At 39.7% G+C, this 18525-nt stretch overlaps 1 protein-coding gene across 1 annotated transcript in view; it reads right to left on the bottom strand.

Annotated features, from left to right (window-relative positions):
* Nucleotides 1-9146: 9146 nt before the first annotated feature.
* Nucleotides 9147-18525, bottom strand: part of Zpr1 (zinc finger protein Zpr1) — a 48948-nt gene continuing 39569 nt past the window's right edge. Inside the window, exon 8 of the mRNA XM_068393564.1 lies at nt 9147-11851. Coding sequence (XP_068249665.1) covers nt 11630-11851 — 222 coding nt within the window. The 3' untranslated portion in view covers nt 9147-11629. The remainder of the gene's footprint in view (nt 11852-18525) is intronic.

An 18525-nucleotide genomic window follows, 5' to 3' on the forward strand; every position in this document is an offset into this window, starting at 1 on the left:
GAAGTAGCTACGGCTCTTACTTCGTGGGTCCTTACCTTCAGCAATGCAAGGTCTTCCTCCTTTAAGTGAGAATGGGCTTCTCTAATCAGAAGCCTTATATAATACGAAACCCCGTTCTTGGACATGGGCCTCGACGGTTTCTTGATGGCACACCATAAGGCTTCTGACTGTCCTCGAATAGGTTTAGACCTCTTAAGATAATACTTGAGAGCTCTGACAGGGCAAAGAACTCTCTCTAGTTCGTTACCTACCATGTTGGAGAGGCTAGGTATTTCAAACGATCTAGGCCAAGGACGTGAAGGAAGTTCGTTCTTTGCTAGGAATCCGAGCTGAAAAGAACATGTTGCAGATTCGGTCGTGAAACCAATGTTCTTGCTGAAGGCATGAACCTCACTGACTCTCTTAGCTGTTGCAAGGCAGACGAGAAAAAGAGTCTTGAGGGTAAGGTCCTTGAAGGAAGCTGACTGGAGAGGTTCGAACCTAGGTGACATAAGGAACCTTAAGACTACGTCTAGGTTCCAGCCTGGAGTGGATAGACGACGCTCTTTAGACGTCTCAAAAGACTTAAGGATGTCTTGAAGGTCCTTGTTGGAAGAAAGGTCCAAACCTCTGTGGCGGAGAACTGAAGCCAACATACTCCTATACCCTTTAATCGTAGGGGCTGAAAGGGATCTCTCATTCCTAAGATGTAAAAGGAAGTCAGCTATTTGGGTCACAGAGGTATTGGTAGAGGATACTGAATTGGCTCTACACCAGCTCCGGAAGACTTCCCACTTAGATTGGTAGACTCTACGAGTGGAAACCCTTCTTGCTCTGGCAATCGCACTGGCTGCCTCCTTCGAAAAGCCTCTAGCTCTAGCGAATCTTTCGACAGTCTGAAGGCAGTCAGCCGAAGAGCGTGGAGGTTTGGGTGCAACCTGTCTACGTGAGGTTGACGTAGAAGGTCCACTCTTAGAGGTAGAGTCCTGGGGATGTCGACTAGCCATTGAAGTACCTCTGTGAACCATTCTCTTGCAGGCCAAAGGGGAGCAACCAGCGTCAGCCGTGTCCCTTCGTGCGAGATGAATTTCTGCAGAACTTTGTTTATTATCTTGAACGGTGGGAATGCGTAAAGGTCGAGATGGGACCAGTTCAGTAGAAAAGCATCCACATGAACTGCTGCAGGGTCTGGAACTGGGGAACAGTACAGCGGAAGTCTCTTGGTTATGGAGGTGGCAAACAGATCTATGGTAGGTTGACCCCACAAGGTCCAAAGTCTGTTGCACACACTCTTGTGGAGGGTCCATTCCGTGGGAATGACCTGATTCCTTCTGCTTAGGCGATCTGCTGAGACGTTCATATTGCCCTGAATGAACCTCGTGACCAAAGTGAGGTTTAGACCTCTTGACCAAATGAGGAGGTCCCTTGCGATCTCGTATAGGCTCCTCGAATGGGTCCCTCCTTGCTTGGAGATGTAAGCCAAGGCTGTGGTGTTGTCTGAGTTCACCTCCACCACTTTGCCTAGCAGGAGGGACTTGAAGTTCAGCAGGGCTAAATGAACTGCTAGTAGCTCCTTGCAGTTGATGTGGAGCATTCCCTGTTCCTCGTTCCACGTTCCCGAGCATTCCCGTCCGTTCAAGGTCGCACCCCAGCCCGAGTCCGATGCATCTGAGAAGAGATGAAGATTGGGGGTCTGAATAGCCAACGATAGGCCCTCCCTGAGAAGGAGATTGTTCTTCCACCACAAGAGAGTGGTCTTCATCTCTTGGGTGACTGGGATAGAGACTGCTTCGAGAGTCAAACCCTTGTCCCAATGAGCTGCAAGATGGAATTGAAGAGGGCGGAGGTGGAGTCTCCCTAGCTCGACGAACAGGGCCAGTGATGAAAGGGTCCCTGTGAGACTCATCCACTGTCTCACCGAGCAACTGCTCCTCTTCAGCATGCTCATGATGCACTCTAGAGCTTGGCTTATCCTGGGGGCCGATGGAAAAGCCCGAAAATCCTGACTCCGAATCTCCATTCCCAGGTACACAATGGATTGGGAGGGAATGAGCTGAGACTTTTCTATGTTGACTAACAGACCCAGTTCTCTGATTAAGTCCAAAGTCCAGTTGAGACTCTCCAGACAGCGACGACTCGTGGAGGCTCTCAACAGCCAGTCGTCTAAGTAGAGGGAGGCTCTGATGTCCGATAAGTGGAGGAATTTTGCTATATTCCTCATCAGATGCGTGAACACCATAGGAGCTGTGCTTAGGCCAAAACACAGGGCTTGGAATTGGTAGACAACCTTTCCAAAAACGAATCTCAGGAAAGGTTGGGAGTCTGGATGAATAGGAACGTGAAAGTAGGCATCTTTCAAGTCCAACGAGACCATCCAGTCCTCCTGCCTGACCGCTGCTAGGACCGACTTCGTCGTCTCCATCGTGAACGTCTGCTTGGTGACATACGCGTTGAGCGCGCTGACGTCCAGCACCGGTCTCCAACCTCCTGTCTTCTTGGCCACTAGAAAGAGACGGTTGTAGAAGCCCGGGGATTGATGGTCCCGGACTATAACCACTGCCTTCTTCTGCACAAGTAGCGACACCTCCTGGTGCAACGCTAGCCTCTTGTCCTCTTCTTTGTAGTTGGGAGAGAGGTTGATGGGAGATGTGGTCAGAGGTGGTTTGAGGCAGAATGGAATCCTGTAACCCTCCCTCAGCCAACTGACAGACTGGGCGTCTGCACCTCTCTTTTCCCAGGCTTGCCAGAAGCTCTTGAGTCTGGCTCCTACTGCTGTCTGGAGATGCGGAGAGTCAGTTTTTTCCTTTAGAGGTCTTGGAGCCTTTCCTAGACTTGCTCCTGGAAGAGTCTGGACGGGAGCTTCCTCGGCTGGGGGCTCTACCACGAAAGGGCGGTATGAACCTCGTAGCAGGGGTATCAGCCACTGGGGTGCGATAAGTCCTGGGGACTGAGGTAGCAACCTTAGACTTACGAGCCGATGAGGCTACAAGATCATGTGTGTCCTTTTGTATCAGGGCAGCAGACAAGTCCTTAACCAGCTCTTCGGGGAAGAGGAACTTCGAGAGCGGAGCGAAAAGGAGTTGTGACCTTTGACAAGGTGTAATGCTGGAGGAAAGGAAGGTACACAGCTGTTCCCTTTTCTTCAGAACCCCTGATACAAACATCGACGCAAGCTCACCAGATCCATCTCTAATGGCCTTATCCATGCAGGACATTAATAGCATGGCAGAATCCTTGTCCGCAGGGGAGGTCTTCTTGCTGAGGGCCCCCAGGCACCAGTCTAGAAAGTTGAACATCTCAAATGCTCTAAATACTCCCTTCAAGAAGTGATCAAGGTCTGAGAAGGTCCAGCAAACCTTAGAGCGCCTCATTGCAGTTCTCCGAGGCGAGTCTACCAGACTTGAGAAGTCAGCCTGGGCAGAGGCAGGTACTCCCAAGCCTGGTTCCTCTCCTGTGGCATACCAAACGCTCGCTTTCGAAGTGAGCTTAGTCGGAGGAAACATGAAAGAAGTTTTGCCAAGGTGTTGCTTAGTCTGCAGCCACTCCCCTAAGATCCTTAACGCTCTCTTAGAGGACCTTGCTAGGACTAGCTTAGTATAGGTGGACTTAGCTGGCTGCATGCCCAGCGAAAACTCAGATGGTGGAGAGCGGGGAATAGCAGAGACAAAGTGGTCTGGGTAAACCTCCCTAAGCAGAGCCAAGACCTTACGAAAGTCAATAGACTGTGGAGAAGGCTTGGATTCATCCACGTCTGACGAGGGATCCAGGTGTGCCGCCTCATCATCAGACGCCTCATCACCAGAGTGTAGCGAAGAGATCGGACAAGTGTGCTGAACAGCAGAGTCAAAACGAGCAGGAACAACAATATTAGTGGTTTCCTCTTCAAGAATCTGTTGAGGGAAAACCTGAGGCTCAGACTGCAAAGGCTGAACAAAAGACGAAGCAGAAGGAAGGCGCATGGGTGGAGGAGGCTGACTCCTGGCATGAGTGGCTGAACCCAAGGGTTGCGCTTGCTGAGCGGTTGGCGGAAGCGGAGTAGCAAGTTCCTGTTCCTGCGGTGTGAGCGGAGCGCGATGAGGTAGAGGCTGCGCAGAACGTGGTAAATGTCTCGCAAGCTGAGGCTCCTGAGGCGCAAGGCTAAGGTGTTGTGGTGCTTGCCTTGTGGAGGGTTGAGCTCGCTGCAGCGAGAGCTGAGGAGACTGACTCATGGACGGGAGAGGTTGTTGTACCTCAACCGAGTGTTGCATCACTGGTGGAGCAGCAAGTGGAAGCGGAGGAAGAGAGGTATAATCCTCCTGATCCCATTGTAGAGGTTGCCTTAAGGAAGGCGGAGGCTGTACACCACTGGGAACAGCAAACTCAGAACGTGGCTCAACATCGTACGCCTGGCAGGTGGTGCTGCGATCAGGCGGAGCGAGCGCAGGCGGAGCAAGCGCAGGCGGAGAGAGTGCAGGCGGAGGCGGAGGCGCAACATTCTCAGCCCGACACTCACGCATCAAGTCCGAAAGCTGTGCTTGCATGGACTGTAGTAGAGTCCACTTGGGGTCGGCAGAAACTACAGTAGGCTGAGGTAAAGCCTTAACAGTAGAGCTCTGTTGTGGCAGAACCTTACTCCTCTTGGGCGGAGTGCAGTCGACTGATGACTGCGGCGAGTCAGAGCTGAGCCAATGACTGCAGCCTGGCTGAGCACTCGCGGACTGGACTCTGCGTTTGAGTGGTCTAGAGACCTGAGTCCAGCGTTTCTTCCCTGACAATTGATCAGCGGACGAGAAAAAGACGGGCTCAATCGTCTGCAGGTGGGAGTGACGGTCTCTGGAAGACACGCCCGCAACCACCGAGGATACTTCTGTGCGCCGATCAAGGCCTGCCGAACCCTTTTGCCCTTCGACATTGCTTCTCCCCTGGGCTTGGGAGCTTGCAAGAGGTCCCGGACTGGGAGGACGACTGGCACGCACAGAAGTATCCTCACGCACCACACTGACACTGACACTAGCACTTGGCACTGCACTGACACTAGCACTCGTCACAGCACTGGCACTAATTCCACCCACTGCACTCTTGACCTTAAGTTCCTTGACTTCGGCCATAAGAGACTTATGATCACTTACCACTGACTCTACTTTATCGCCTAAGGCCTGAATAGCACGCAAAACAACAGACATATCAGGCTGAGGGCAAATAGTAGGTTCTGGGGTAGCCACTACAGGGGTAGGAAAAGGTAGGGGATCATGAGGTGAGGAAAAAAGTGAAGAGTGAGAAGAACTCCTCCTAACTCTACCTCTCTCTAACTTAGTTGAATATTTCAAAAGACGGACAAATTCAAGTTCCGAAAGTCCGGCGCATTCCTCACATCGATTTTCTAACTGACAGGGCCTGTCCCTACATTCAGAACAAGCGGTGTGAGGATCTACCGAGGCCTTCGGAATACGCCTATTACAAGACCTACATCGTCTATGGGTGGGGGCTTGCGAAATGTCAGACATCTTGAATCCAAAGAGTTAGCCAAGGGGGGTTCCAAAATCAAGCAAAAGATCGTTAACCGTTAATCAGGACTATATAAAAGCTATCTAAGCTAATATAAGAAGGTTTCCAGTAAAGCGACAGCCGAAATCTGAGAGAATACTTCACCAATTAGCCGTGAAAATACTCGAAGATCATAAGCGTATCCCAGAACGTCTTGCCGGAAGCACGACAGAGGAAAAATTGAGGAGGTGTCAACAAGAAGTACTATAGTACCTGGCCACAGGTGGCGCTGGTAAGTACACCCCCATCTAGTATTGTGATAGCTGGCGTATCCCTCCATAGAATTCTGTCGGGCAACGGAGTTGACAGCTACATGATTATCGGGTAAGTTTAATATTGAAAAATTAATTTTAATAAGTTTATAATAAAAGGAAGTTAATCGAAGAGGCCTATAAAAGGCGGAGAGATATAAAAAAAAAATCTATAACTTTTGTTAAGCAAAATTAAGAAAGAGAGTCTATACTCTCTTAGACACCAACACTTCCGTCTAAGGGAAGGGTCGGCCATTTAAAGGTGAAAGAGAGTTCATACTCTCTTCGTCACCATAATTAATCAAATTAATTCCAAAAGCTAACTAAGCTAATATAGAAGTTTCCAGTATAGCGAATAGCTGCAAATTTTAGAGAAATACTTCACCAAACCGTGAACAATACTCCAAAATCATAAGCGTATCCAAGAACGTCTTGCCGGAAGCACGACAGAGGAAAAAGTGAGGTGGCGTCAACAACAAGTACTGTAGTACCTGGCCACAGGTGGCGCTTGTGAGTACACCCCCTTCTAGTATAGTGATAGCTGGCGTATCCCTCCCGTAGAATTCTGTCGGGCAACGGAGTTGACAGCTACATGATTATCGGGTAAGTTTAATATTGAAAACTAAAATTTTCAAAATGACTTCACCTACGCTATTGTAAAATAGCCCTTCATCTAGCTATAAAATGTCATTTCAAATTAAATGAAAACTTAAATTTTCTAACTAAATCAAACTGTTCAGATAATACATTACATAGTAACATGAAAGGACATTATAAAAGAATTGTATAATGCCAGTACAGTTATCTCCTAAAATTTAAAAAAATGATTTAACTTCACTCCCTCTTTCTATCACCATCAGAACCTTTGGAGAGCAAATTCATTCTAAGAACACAAAGACTGGAACACTCAACTAAATGTAAGGTAAAGGTGTCAGATTTCAGTTCTAGTTTCATCAGAATAGATGCTTCCAGAACGTAAGCCGGGTAAGCCCAACCTCCCACGGTGGTGCCCAACCACAGCAGTGGCCTCACTAATAAACAGCTTAAACTTACAGTCCATGGCTAGGATCGATCTGCTGCCACGCGAATACGTTACCACTCTACTAGCCAGGAGGCTAGCAAGTCTTATACAGTCCACAAAACAGACAGTTGGTACAGAATGGCTGCAGTTGCCTAAACAACTACAGCTAATTCTCAGACGACACAGGGTAGCTTCAAATCTCAGTGGAATATTTTTTACACTTATGGGAGAGATGATTTTGTAATTTACATTTTCTGGTTGTAACCAGATCTAGACATTAATCTCTGGCACTGTCGTTCAATTAGTTCATTATGCATGTTGCATAAGATTTTTCATAACTCTGACCATCCTTAACATTCAGATCTCCCTGGACAATTCTATCCTGTTCGTAATACTAGGCAGGCAGTTAATTCTAATAGCCAGGCCTTCTCCATCATGAGGCTCAATACTACGCAGTACTCTAGAAGTTTTATTCCAGCTGTTACCAAGTTGTGGAATGATCTTCCTAATCGGGTAGTTGAATCAGTAGAACTTCAAAAGTTCAAAGTTGGAGCAAATGCTTTTTTGTTGACCAGGCGGACATGAGTCTTTTTATAGTTTATTTATGACATATTTGTTTTTGATGTTGTTAATAGTTTATATATGACATGTTTGTTTTGACGTTGTTACTTTTATTAGAATGATTTATTGTTAATTTGTTCTCTTCATTTATTTATTTCCTTATTTCCTTTCCTCACTGGGCTATTTTTCCCTGTTGGAGCCCTTGGGCTTATAGCATCTTGCTTTTCCAACTAGGGTTGTAGCTTGAATAGTAATAATAATAATTCAGCTGGAAGATCAGTGATGTCTCCTTGGTACATGAGAGAAAGTCTCAAATGGAATAGGATAAATAAATTTCTTGAAAAAACTGTTTGCCTTTCCATTACCTCTCACACCATTATAGGATGGCTGCTGCATGAAAAAAAGATCATGGTTATATCAATACAATTATATGTTATTAATTTATCAATTGACAGTCTGCTGTGGCAAAAAAAGAATAATAAATCCTTGGTTTTAATTACTTTAGCCAAGTACTGTACTGTATGAGTACCAAGATATCTGGTAAAATAAAATTCAATGAAGGTGCCATCATAAAAAATATGTCATGTTGCCTAAACTAGAGATTTTCTGTTTTCTTATCAAACTTTTTAAAACAAACTTTAAATAGTATTTTGGGTCTCAGTATATTTCAGTGTTTTACATATGATATTCAATATGGATGAATTGATATAATTTTGAATTGGCAACAGAAGAACACTAGAAGAGATTAAAAAGAAACCGCTCTATTTGAGGTAGTAGATTAGCCAAGGCACCAACCAACTGTTGAGATACTACTGGTAGAGTTATTGGGTCCTTCTGGCCAGACAGCACGACATTGGATCCCTCTCTAGTTACGGGTCATTTTTCCTTTGCCTGTACATACACCGAATAGTCTGGCCTATTCTTTACATATTCTCATACATCTGACAACACTATGACTGAAAAATTCTTCTTCACTCCAGGGGTTAACTACTGCACTGGAATTGTTCAGTGGCTACTTTCCTCTTGGTATGGTTAGAAGACTCTTTATTTAGTTATGTAAAGCAGCTTTTCTAGGACACTCCAAAATCAAACCATTGTTCTCTAGTTTTGTGTAGTGCCATAGCCTCTGAACCATAGTCTTTCACTGTGTTGAGTTAAAGCTGTTACTTGAGAGTACACTCAAACACACTATTCTGTCAGTTTCTTATTTCCTTTCCTCACTGGGCTATTTTCCTTGTTTGGAGCCCTTGGGATTATAGGACCCTTTTCCAACTAGGGTTGTAGTTAGCTATTAACAAAACTAATTTCAGAATTCGTAGTTTTATCAAGGTGTGAAGGATCACATCACATTATATTACGTAGTAATTCTGTTATAACAAAGACGGTGTGATGAATTTCACCTACACTATGGATCTTGTGTCAATCTCCCAACATAATTGCCTTGCCAACAGTAAGTAGTATGGTGGAAGACTCAATGAGGGCCTTTCATAACAGAAAATTACTTGTTAGTGTCTCTTGGTTTCTTGAAATGTCAAGAACCTACCATCTGTGGTTATTCTGGGAATCTACCAAGACCATCCTTTGAGATTTGTCCATTTAGATCACTGACATCAAAGAAACTCCCATACAAACCTTCATACGGTATGTCATACTATTTATGGAAAAATATTTGATTAACTGATGCATTATGTTGTCCAATATCAAAATTCATATATTGCTAGTCCTTCTATGTCAGAATCGGAACTTCCACTGAATGACTAAACTAGGATGCACCATACATCAAGCACTATAGTATAATTGAAATAAAAAACTTGTATATTGTAAGGATTTATTCATTATAACTAATGCACATAGGAACATCTTGCTCAAAGGAAACTACATTCAAATTAAGAACTTCTTAATTACATAAGTTTTACTTATAATAAGCTGTTGATAAACAAACATAAAAAAGTAATACCTGTATAGTTAAAAGTATTAAAATAATATTCCATCATGAAAGTTATTTCCTACAACCCGATTAAAAATAATGAAAACATCTCATGCATCAAAGCTCCTTTAAATTTCCCATATCAATTCATTCACTAACAGCCCACAACAAAAAACAAATTTAGCCCATCACTGGTAACACATGAAAAATTTCCCTGACCATTATATTTCTTGAATACTGTGAATTTGGGAAAAACACATCTTTTACAAAATAACTATACTTAAATTCACAAGTCAAAATCATTGATCTTGCAGCAATATCTGATAAATTCAACTTATCAGCCATAAGCTCAGAAACTGCAAATGTTAAGGCAATAGATCATCTATTTAGAATTCAAATATTTCATATAATAGCCACAACAATATACTGTAGTTTTTCCTACTACATACTAAGTCCTTGCCAATTTATCCAGACCATAAATAATGAATAATGTAACAGCTGAAATAAACCTGGAATCGGAATCGGAAAACGGAATCGAAGGTCCTGATGATGGTACCCTGAGATCGCTGTCAACATGGAACAGTAACATAATGGCTCTTTATATTCACTTTTAACACAAAAAAATATCACAAAATGGGGAGAAAATTTTTATCATTTAATAACAAACCTATTTTAAGAACATTAAATTATATCAAATTATCAGTATACCCCTATTTCAATAATATAATGCTTAACTGGGTGGCTGTAAGGTTATCCCAATGTACTACAACCTTACACACTTTGTCAGATATCCTTAGCTGGAAAGGGAAGATTAAGCACAATTGTCTATAGTTATTTAGTTGTGCCTGCTTTTATTTATTTATTTTCTGTATTTTTCAATGCATTTATGAACTTATCAGTTATTTTGTCAACTTACTTTTTAATATAATTGAAAGTCTACTTGATTCTTATTTTTTGCACCTACTTATTGTTGACAAAAAGAGATATTCTAGCATTTAAAAGCTGCTAGTGCAATTTCAAGGCCTTTACATATATTTCATAAGAATTTAGGCTCCTTTTAAATAATGCAATAAGGATTTTAATTAACAGCCAAAGCAGACAGTTTAATACGAAAGTGAAACAAACACATACAATCTTGTATGCAAGCTACTCTGCCATTTAGACCATAAATATTAGGAAGTATAGTACCTGCATGTTATAGTGCATTATACAGAAGAAAGATTATTATGTACTGTACTTATATGATCTATTATAGAGCACTGTATAACTAATTTCACAATTCTCGACACATTCTAAGAGGGGCGAGTGAGACGAAAACAGACCCCTCAAGAGACAGCATACAGAAAAGGTGTGTATACACGAATGCCACGAGAAAGTTGCACCGAAAAATCGAGTGAACTCAAGGCAACAATCAATGCTACACATACATACTTTCTGCTGAAGAATATTTATAAATCCTTCCTATTTATTACTACAGTCAATATAGCCAAAATTTTCATGTTGATAGCCATTCTCAGTACAGAAGTAGTCTGCATCAATATTGATCACTGTAAGTAAATGCTTTCTTGCCTCGTCATTTTCAAAACAAGATCATACATAAAAAAAATAATAATTTGATAACTAGAGATAGTTCTTATAGATTTGAGTAAGTTATCATGTTCATTTTAAATAAACATAAAAAATCTGTTAGGGAAACAAAATCCTTATTAGGTACTTTTCAAATAGTAGATTAAATCCTCTTTATGGTGGACGAGGTATATTCATGTACAAGTAAAACGTGATTGTTAATGAATCACCTTAAACTTGATACTTGTTTTTATTCAAGTTGGAAATAGGTTATGAGACTCCAAACATTTCAGGGTTCATCCTTGAATCTAGTTTCATTCAATTTACCAATCTTGTTTCATTTCCTTTCATAAACCACTTTTATAGACATCTCTTCATCTCATGCATGTTTAAGCAATTAAGGTTCCTTGCCTCACTGCTTATCTTTAAAGATGGACACATACTGGTATGTTACATGGTACAGATAAGAGCCTGTCCACAACCATGAGGGAGAGGGAGGTGAAGAGGAAAGGGATGGACACAAAGTGGAGTAAAGAAGGAAAGGAATGAGATCGTCAACCAACTCTGATCTTTTCAATGTCACTGAGGATTTCCTTTACCTCAAATATCACTTTACCTGAAGTCGGATACTTACTTTTCGTGACAAGATGGAGATCAATAGTGGGTGTATTTCGTTGCAAACATGAAATACTCTTTTCATCTATGTAGGTAGACAAACCTAAATGATTAGATGTCTTAGATGAATGGGTAATATGAAAAGACTTTCACAAAAGCATTCCCTTACAGTGACCATAATCCTGCCTAACTACATATCAAGCTACTTGAACCTGGATCAATAGATTGTTCTTCATAATTCTCTGTCTTCATATCATTAATTCCCAGAGCTTCATTCTCTTCATAACTTCTTTCATACTCTTCGATCTCCATCTCCGGATCGTCGTCAGGTGCATAGAGGTTCTGAAGATAACTGTTGCCAGCAGGATCAGTCATTTTGAATGTAACTTGTAGGCTTCCATCCTTGACCTGTATAAGAGAACATATGTACTTGTAACCTCATCACTGGTCTTGAAGCACGTCACTAAAACTATGGTGATGCACACACACAGCATTTTATGGTGTTCTGCTTATAAAGGGGGCCTAAGCAGGCTTCTGATGCAAATATCTAAAAATAAGTTTATTTCAACATCTATTTCATCATATTGCGCACAACTATTGGATTTCTTCAAACATTCCCATAACAATTGGATTTCTTCAAGCATTCCGAACAAAAATAACAAACCTGGCACATTCTTGGATATCACACAATTAACCCTTTTACTCCCAAAGGACGTACTGGTACGTTTCACAAAAGCCATCCCTTTACCCCCATGGACGTACCGGTACGTCCTTGCAAAAAAATGCTATAAAATTTTTTTTTTTTCATATTCTTGATAATTTTTTGAGAAAATTCAGGCATTTTCCAAGAGAATGAGACCAACCTGACCTCTCTATGACAAAAAATAAGGCTTTTAGAGCAATTAAAAAAATATATACTGCAAAATGTGCTAGGAAAAAAATAACCCCCTGGGGGTTAAGGGTTGGAAATTTCCAAATAGCCTGGGGGTAAAAGGGTTAACAGCATCAACATTACAAAAATGACAAATTTTGAGATAATTCATATTTTTCCTAACAACACAAACCTGAATCAATTACATAGGAATAGATATCAGCAAAGCTAGAGTACTCAGTAGTTAACTTTTATTATGAGGTGTAAACAGGTGGGTGAGAGCGGGAAACACCGCTCACCTCCTTGCTCAACGAGCACTCACTCTGATTGCGGCCGGGACTTTCTAAAGGATTGGTGACAGCAGAAAATTATGAGTAAAAGACTCATGTTTGTATAGTTAAGAAAAATACAAATTATTTTCAAATATTCATTTGTTCCAGAACAAATACAAACCCTTGTCTTTCACATAGGAGATTTATCCTTATGTGGAAGGAAGTCTTATTACAACTGGCTGGATACAGTACTTATCCTGGGCTACCATAAACTCGGACCCTTCTGAGAGGTGCATAGTTATGGATGTAATAAAGGATGGAAAGCAGAAAATCTCTGCGTAGTAACAACGAGGCTTATACTTGTCCATGGGTTTGCCAGATTAATCTGTGGGTTGATTCACACAGGTAATAGAAGTAAATGTGGTCTGCCATTTTAAAGATGCCTGCCTGAAGCACCTGCACCACAAAAAAAAATTCTTACGGAATGCCAGGGTCGTGCTTACTCCTCTGACATCATGAGCTTTAACCTGAGCTCTACCTGGACCAGACAGTGAGGGTGGAAAATGGATACAGTCAATAACTTCCCTCAGTCAAGAGGAGATTTAGTCACTTTCTTAACTCACCCTGTGTTGACAAAGAGGTCCTACAAGCGAGGTCAAATTGTCTGCATACATTTAAAACAAGAACACCATTTTGAGGGTATGGTTCCTGTCTGAGGCAAGCCCTAACAGTTTATATGGTGCAGTCTTAAAGGACTGCCCAAAAGACCTTAGTAACATCGTAGGGTGGTGGTCTCACCTCTATCGGAGGACAAGACTACTTAAAACACCATATGAGCATATTGACTTCTGCCAAAGCAGAAGTGTCAACTCCTTTCAGCCTAAAGACCTGGCTCATGGTTGAGCAATAGCCTTTCACCACCGATATTGAGCAGAGCTTTTCTCATCGGAGGTAAAGTAAAAATTTGGCTATCAATGGATCTAGGCCACCAAAAGGAGAAGCACCCCTCCAATAGCAACACAAAAGATGGTACACTTGGTTTGGTACACAGAAGTCGACTTCCGGAGGTATCCTCGCCATCCCTCGCACAACTTTGCATGAACAGTCTTCATCTAATAGGGGATGGTGGATAACCTTCATATATGAAGCTATAAACATTCCAGTGATCAGTGGAATATTTGTCCATGGAGTTGGCACAATACATCGAGGAAAGGAGGCGATTCCCTTGGAGTCTACCAGAAGTAATAAAATGTCCTGGTGCCATTCTACTTTGGGCCCTATCAGGGCTACTAGAGTCTTATTGAGAATGGGAGTCGACAGGAACCGGTTCAAGACACTCCTTATCAGGCAGAACTGCAAAACAGCATAGACACTGAGGCTGGCCCAAGGGTTGAAAGGCATCCTTGAACCCTGCTTCTAGGTCTGGACCTGGTGAGCAATATATCAGAAGCTTCTGATTTAGAGGTGTTTGCTATCTGAGGATGCAATGATCATTCTGACACACTGATCTGCGTCTTCCAGCTCAGCTTGTCCACCACCCTGCTCTTCTTTGCAGGCTGTCAGAGAGATCGAGTTGATCATGACCCATTCAAGAATTTCTACTGCTAACTGCAGAGACAGTACTACCTGGTTTGTTTATACATGTCTCACTTTCAAAAGGAGAGTCGATCGAAGCTCTAACATGATGATATGGCATAAACACCCTTGGTTGATTAATTGTCTCGACACTAGGTGTTGTAGGAAGTGAGCTCCCTATCGTTCCACCACCGCATCTGCGAACAACACAGGTTCTGGTGGATATGACAAAATGGGCGACCCCTTAAAAGGTTCGTCTTGTCCGGCCACCATTTCAGGTTGAGTCTAGAATCCTACCGAATCAAAACTGAAAGAGGATGGAGCCTGTCTCTCTTCAGCTCCTATTGACGAGATCGCAGGTAGAGACAACCGTTCTGAAAGAGACGTTCCATGGAGGCCACATGATTCAGCAACTTCTGTCATGACTGTGCTAGCAGATAGAACTGTTGAATGAAGGGGATAGTTTTTTCTTGAAAGTGTACTCGTCAGTCACATGATGGGAAGACTTTCCTACAATTGTGTCCATGTCCCTAACTGAGTAAATCTATACTTGTTTGGCTGCTAGAAGGAACATCTTTCTGTTCCCCACAATCCACAGACAGAACCAAAGAAACCTGGCTCGATGGGGAAAAAGGTTGTCCTCCAAGTCTGCCAAGTTCAACCAATCCTTCAGGTAACGCAGAAAGAAGAGTGCCGTTTGTGTGTGCCTAAGTTGAAACTAGAGTAAAAACTCTCATGTAAACTTGCAGAGCTGTTGAGAGAACAAAGCAAAGAACTTTGAATTGGTACACTGCTCATTATGACAAAAGTATTACTTACTGGAGGCAGGCTGGATTGGGATCTGAAAGTATGCAACCTTTACGTCATGTCATCATGAAGTCTAAAGGCCTCATTGCCTGCCTAACTATGTCTGGAGTCTCTACCTTGAACGAGAATTGTAAAACATTCGCTCAGGGCTGAGAGGTCTATGACTGGTAGGTTTAGTATCCTACTTGGAGTTGCAGCCAGTACGACGCTATCCCTCATTTGTAGCAGGGGAATAAAAAAGAGCCACAGGGATGAGAAACTCAACCTGGAACCAATGGAAGAGTTGAGGGAGGATGAAGAAAAAGAGGGGGAGCCAGGAGCCTCACCAACTCCTGTCCTCAAGATTAGAGTTTCTTTGCAACTTCTTGAAGTTTTCTAATGATGGTGCTTTACTTCATCCAAAAGAGGACCACAACTCCTTTCCCAACTCGACATTAACCTCCAACAAATAATCTTGTGCTTTGAATATCTTCTTGTGAAACTTAAGGTATGAACAGATGCTCATACAGAAGTTTCCCACCAATTTGAAATTGCCAAATAAAAAGGATACATGCTGAGGTTGCACCCTGGCACACTTATTCATCCGCTCTCCTCTGTCAATCTGGGAAGGCAAGTGCTTCAAATGACCACAAGTGATATCAAGTTTGTGATAATTGAACATGTGCGTGAAATTTCGTAAATACGTTCAGGAGATAGATAACTCTCCCCTTGGGGAGAGCGACCAGGCAAGTATAGAGCGGGGTAGATACAAATACGTCTCATGTTCCTCTACCCTTAGAGAGCATCAAGAATGAGAGGGGCTGTTCCCAGTAACTCTTCTACAATCAGGTCTGGATCCTGAGTGATAATCTCCCCGGGAAGCTTGAGAATCTATTCTGGGTTGCGAGAAAATCTGTTCTTCATTACCGACTGAAGAGCCTTACTTTCTCTAAGGCATGAGCACTCCAGGAAAGGGAAAAGGGATTAGATGAAAAGCTACTAACCTCCAAGGTGACCGCTAGTACTATAAGCGTTGCCACAACAGGCTCAAGTTAAAAGGGATTGTCTAGTAGAGAAAGGCGAGTTAATCCATGCACACAGGCGTGTGTGCAGCCATTCATTCCCAATATGTTAAGAGATGTTGCTCGCAAACGCAGGACCCTCGTAATAAGTGCGGTACCAGCAGTGTTCATGTCCCAGAGGGAGGGTGCATGAGAGGTATGCTAACATTAAACTTGTCTCTTCCCCCGGTAAGAATTCATGGGATCACACGAAACTCTGTTTACTCTTGAGCGTGTATCAGGAGTGCGCCAAGCACAAAGTCTGGTGTGCAGGGTTTCCAAACTAGTCAGAAAAGGTTGTGCACAAAAAGCCGAGTGTTAATCGAAAAACAATGATTTTCATTCCAAACACTGCGCAACCAGAAACATTGCTCACAAGGGGGCGCACCAAATCCTACAATAGTCTCAAATCAGAAAGAGCTTGTTCCTCTCAATATCATCTTACTGTAATTCGCAAGGGATTGAACAATTGGAAAGTCTGTCTCAGGGCACTGTCATAAGACAGTGAAGATTATTCCCCTTCCGATGTATTATCCAAAAGTTAAAGAAAGAAACTTTTAAGTGCCAAGTTTGCTTAATCCAAAGCATCCCCACTACAGCAAACAATCACAAAAATGCTGGAAAGGAAAGAAGTAAAGTACAGTAATCAAAAGCCCCCCCCCCCCCCCCAAAAAAAAAAAAAAAAAAAAAAAGAAATCCAGTCAGCTGAAACCAAATTGAGTGCTCAGAGGGCAAGCAAGGGTTACCCACCTCCCTGCCATAAAATACAGGCCACCTGTTAACATCTCGTCATAAGTTTAACTGCTGAGCACTCTAGCTTCAATGATATCTATTTCTACGTAAAGGACATAGGTTTGTATTTGTGCCAGAACAAAATAACGTTTAACAAAATGTATTACAAAAATAACTACAAATCAAATAAACAAAACCTCCTTGTATTTGTGAATACAAATAAAAAATTTAACATGGTTTGACTACACGGGAAAATACGTGTTAAAAATATCTAATTTTATATAAAGTTTCTTTTAATGATCCCAGTTTAATAAATATGGGAATACCCAATAGAAAAGATGGCTACTTGCCTCAGTTACCAGCAGAATTTTTTACACAAAAAGGTTATAAAAATCATAAAAAATAAATTTATTTCATACTTTTACATCAAATCAATATCTTAAAACCAAAGACGCCAAGATTCAAATTCTACAGTTTATCACCAAATACATCTTCTCTTTCATAGGATAAGCTTTCCAAATTAACAGTAAAATAATTAACATTCATAAACTACAATGAAGTCTCTTTTTAGGAAACCTGAATCCAACTGAATACTTCATAATGTATCATTGCATATAATTGAGCTGTATGCATGCACATGGACATTATATATATATATATATATATATATATATATATATATATATATATATATATATATATATATATATATGTATATATATATATATATATATATATGTATATATATATATATATATATATATATATATATATATATATATATATATATATATATATATATGTATATGTATATATATATATATATATATATATATATATATATATATATATATGTATATGTATATATATGTATATATATATATATATATATATATATATATATATATATATATATATATATATATATATATGTATATGTATAGAGATATAGAGATATAGAGATAAGATATATCTATATATATTATATATATATATATATATATATATATATATATATATATATATATATATATATATATATATATATATATATATATATATATATATATATATATATATATATATATATATATATATATATATATATATATATATATATATATATATATATATATATATATATATATATATATATATATATATATATATATATATATATATATATATATATATATATATATATATATATATATATATATATATATATATATATATATATATATATATATATATATATATATATATATATATATATATATATATATATATATATATATATATATATATATATATATATATATATATATATATATATATATATATATATATATATATATATATATATATATATATATATATATATATATATATATATATATATATATATATATATATATATATATATATATATATATATATATATATATATATATATATATATATATATATATATATATATATATATATATATATATATATATATATATATATATATATATATATATATATATATATATATATATATATATATATATATATATATATATATATATATATTATATATATATATATATATATATATATATATATATATATATATATATATATATATATATATATATATATATATATATATATATATATATATATATATATATATATATATATATATATATATTATATATATATATATATATATATATATATATATATATATATATATATATATATATATATATATATATATATATATATATATATATA

This window comes from Palaemon carinicauda, chromosome 1 (assembly GCF_036898095.1).
Source record: "Palaemon carinicauda isolate YSFRI2023 chromosome 1, ASM3689809v2, whole genome shotgun sequence".
Lineage (NCBI taxonomy): Eukaryota > Metazoa > Arthropoda > Malacostraca > Decapoda > Palaemonidae > Palaemon > Palaemon carinicauda.